The following is a 3,621-nucleotide window of genomic DNA, read 5'->3' on the forward strand; positions in this document are numbered from 1 at the left end:
CAATAGTTACATCTGAACTTTAGATAATACTCTATGTCATCACTGTTTGGTACAAAGGGACAAAAAAGTGGGTGAGACAATTATTCTCTTTTTGTCTCTAATGAGGCTGTGAGGGAATCTGGTCGCCGTGGGCAAGGAGGCTCCTGTAAACACTCGGTCTGTGATTGCTCCAATGAATCACTCATGTGTAAACCGTGAGCCCCTGCTCCTCCTCACCCAGGACCTGCCTATGTTTCCAGGACAGTCCAATCCTTGCTATAAAGAGAAGCACTGGGCAGTTGTGCAGAGGTGAGAACACCTGACAGCAGGAGCACAAACCTCCTCCAGGTGAGGTGCAGCCACAGAGACATCAATACTTGTCTATTAAGATGGGAAGTTCTTTTAGGAACCTCCTTTGCCGCATCTTCCAGATACCAGAAGCTATAGCAAGAGTTCTGAAAGTATCAGTGGTCACCTGAGATGATCCCAGTAATAATCTATAGTTTTTCTTATCTCTTTATAAGCTACTAGGGAGTTGGGTGGGTGGAGGGCAAACTGAGAAATATAAGCAGAGACACAAATGGTAAAGCCAGGCTGTGTATATGTCTGTGAATTTTTCAACGTTAAATATAGGAAATAAGAATCAATGAGTCCAGCAAGAAAAGCATTAGAACTGAGCATTGGGAACTGGAAGTGCAGGTGGGGTGGGCACATTCTGCTTTAGCAACTCTGTAAAGTGAATTGCACGTGTGGGGCTGCCTGGAGCCTGATGACACCTTAACTGTCCATGTCTAGGTTTCTGAATTTGCTGCCGTCCATTCACCTGGGCTCAGAGACATGAGAGGGACAAACCAGTCGAGTATCTACGAGTTCCTCCTCCTGGGACTCTCCAGGCAGCCCCAGCAGCAGCAGCAGCTCCTCTTCGTGCTCTTCCTGAACATGTACCTGGTCACGGTCCTGGGAAACCTGCTCATCATCCTGGCCATCAGTACTGACTCCCGCCTGCACACCCCCATGTACTTCTTCCTCAGCAACCTGTCCTTCGTGGACATCTGCTTCTCCTCAACCACCATCCCCAAGATGCTGGCCAATTACATACTTGGCAGTCACAGCATCTCCATCTCTGGGTGTCTCACACAGATGTATTTTGTGTTTATGTTCACTGATATGGACAATTTCCTTCTGGCTGTGATGGCCTATGACCGCTTCATTGCCATATGCCACCCCTTACATTACAGAGCAAAGATGACCTGTCAGCTCTGTGTCCTGCTGGTCATTGGATCATCGGCCATTGCCCACCTGAACAGTCTGTTGCACACCCTGCTGATGGCTCGACTCTCATTCTGTGCAGACAACGTGATCCCCCACTTCTTCTGTGATGTGAATGCCCTCCTGAAACTCTCCTTCTCAGACACACAGCTCAATGAGCTCATGATTCTTACCGAGAGTGCCTTGATCACAGTCACCCCATTTGTTTGCATCCTGGCTTCCTATGTGCACATCACCTGTGCTGTCCTGAGGGTCCCATCCACAAGGGGAAGGTGGAAAGCCTTCTCTACCTGTGGCTCCCACCTGGCTGTGGTTTCCCTCTTCTATGGCACCATCATTGCTGTCTATTTCAACCCCTCATCCTCACACTCAATTGAGGAAGACATCACGGCTACTGTGATGTATACAGTGGTGACCCCCATGCTAAACCCCTTCATCTACAGCCTGATGAACAGGGACTTGAAAGGGGCTCTAGGAAAAGTGTTTGGCTGGAAGACATTTTCTGTCTAATGAGAGAATCAAGACTGAATCTCATTCGCAAGCAAATCAGTTTCTCACCAATTGAGCATAATGCAGTCGTTGTTCATCCAAGATGGTCTGGAGACAAACACATTGATAACTCTGAGAGGGTCACACAGAAGGTGGTCATTATTTATTAGTGCACTCTGATTCACTTGTAATCCAGTTGCATGCATCAAGTAATGAGACCTGTTTTTTATGACTAAATTTGTTTTGTTTTTATAATTTTAAGTGTTTTATTTTGATATTGTTGGCCTTGAGTGTATGGTGTAAAACATAAAGAAATCTAAGAAAAAATGTGATACCACCTATGCTATGCTTGAAATGTCAAGTGACATAGTTCTAGCTCCAATTTTTATTAAGTTTTTATTTATTCATTAATGGATTTCCATTTGACCTCCCTAATGTCTTTAAAGTCTTGATTTTATTAACTTGACAAATTATCTCTCTTTTAACCTTAAGACTCTAAAATCAGAGTGAAATACACAACCACTGAGAAGATGACATTCTCTATCTGGAATAAATGTATATTTTGCTCAAAATCCCAGTCCTTCAAGTACTTCATGAGAACTAAACTTATTCCACATGAATCTGCCTGTTGCTCTAATAAATGAAGAGCTTTTTACACCATGATCTCGATCTGTAAGAAGAGAGAACCAAATGTCCCTTTTTGAACTTCCAAGTGATGAAGCTGACATTCAATAGCTGGTTCTATATAATAATGTTCATCAGAGGTCAAGTCTATTCTCTGATGTGGAGCAGCTTCCCAAATGGAGACACACTCCTTGTTTGGTGGATGTGAGTTGGGGCAATTTGGTGAAGCAAAATGACCTCCATTGCCGGTTCCAACCCAAATGCTCACACTGGTTTGCAGGAATGTGCTTGATTCCAATATTTTGTGGCTTTTGGGCCACAGCAATTCCTTTCACTACAAGTATTGGTACTGACAACACTTTGGTGACTGAGCCTGGCTGCTCTGTCCCTGTCATTGGCCACTGGATGCCACCCCACAGGGCAGGGTTCTGGCCTGCCCTTCTCAAAGAGTGCTAATATGCGGCATGAGCTCCACTGAAGTTAAAGACTAAATTTTGAATTATTTCACACTCGAGTCAAGCTCTTCTTTTTATGTGATTGATCAGGAGTATACTTCCAACACATGTATGGGAATTTTGGAATCACCTGGGAAGCCTTCATGATGCCCTGATGTCCAGGTCACAATACTGAGCACATTAATGAGAATCTCTGCAGGTGAGTTCCAGGCCCCAACACCAAAGCTTTGAAAAGACATCTCTGTGGAGGGAAGCACATGTATTTCACAGGGCCTAACTTTTTAGAATTACACATAGAAATGTTAAGCTTGTGAAAGACAGAAAATCTTCCCTGGGCTAAAGTCTCTGTTGTAGATAAAGAATTATAATACAGCAAAAATGCTGGCTCTAAGGGCAGATGTCTTTGGTGCAGCTAAACCTAATGATTGTTGCTGTGAAAATTATCTTACTGTTGTTTTTGTGACCACCTACATTCCTTTTCTGTAACTTTCTTGCCTGGACAATAAATACTGAGAGAAAACCCTGATTTGAGGTTATTTTCCAAGAATTCTTCTCCCTTGAAAGGTTTGTCTGGAATTAACCCTTTTGCTCAGGAGAAATGGGCTTTGAGTAATCCTTTGTGTCTCTGTCACCCTGGGGGAGAGGTGACACATCTTGGGAGATTCTAATGTGCAGTCAGTGTGGAGAATCACTGGTTCTCCTGTATATGTCCTCCAGAGTGGTCAGTCATGATAGCTGGGTCACAAAATGAGTTTTGAGACTCAGACAAAAGAACAGCAGAATGAAATATGAGGCCTGCAGTGAG

General features: G+C 43.9%; 1 protein-coding gene across 1 annotated transcript; it reads left to right on the top strand.

The window, feature by feature from the left end:
* Positions 1-816: 816 nt before the first annotated feature.
* LOC134379773 (olfactory receptor 1F1-like) lies at positions 817-1,758 on the top strand. Its single transcript, XM_063098923.1, has one exon. The coding sequence runs from the start codon at positions 817-819 to the stop codon at positions 1,756-1,758; it is 942 nt and encodes a 313-aa protein (XP_062954993.1).
* Positions 1,759-3,621: the final 1,863 nt, after the last annotated feature.

This window comes from Cynocephalus volans, chromosome 6 (genome assembly GCF_027409185.1).
Source record: "Cynocephalus volans isolate mCynVol1 chromosome 6, mCynVol1.pri, whole genome shotgun sequence".
NCBI classification, from domain to species: domain Eukaryota; kingdom Metazoa; phylum Chordata; class Mammalia; order Dermoptera; family Cynocephalidae; genus Cynocephalus; species Cynocephalus volans.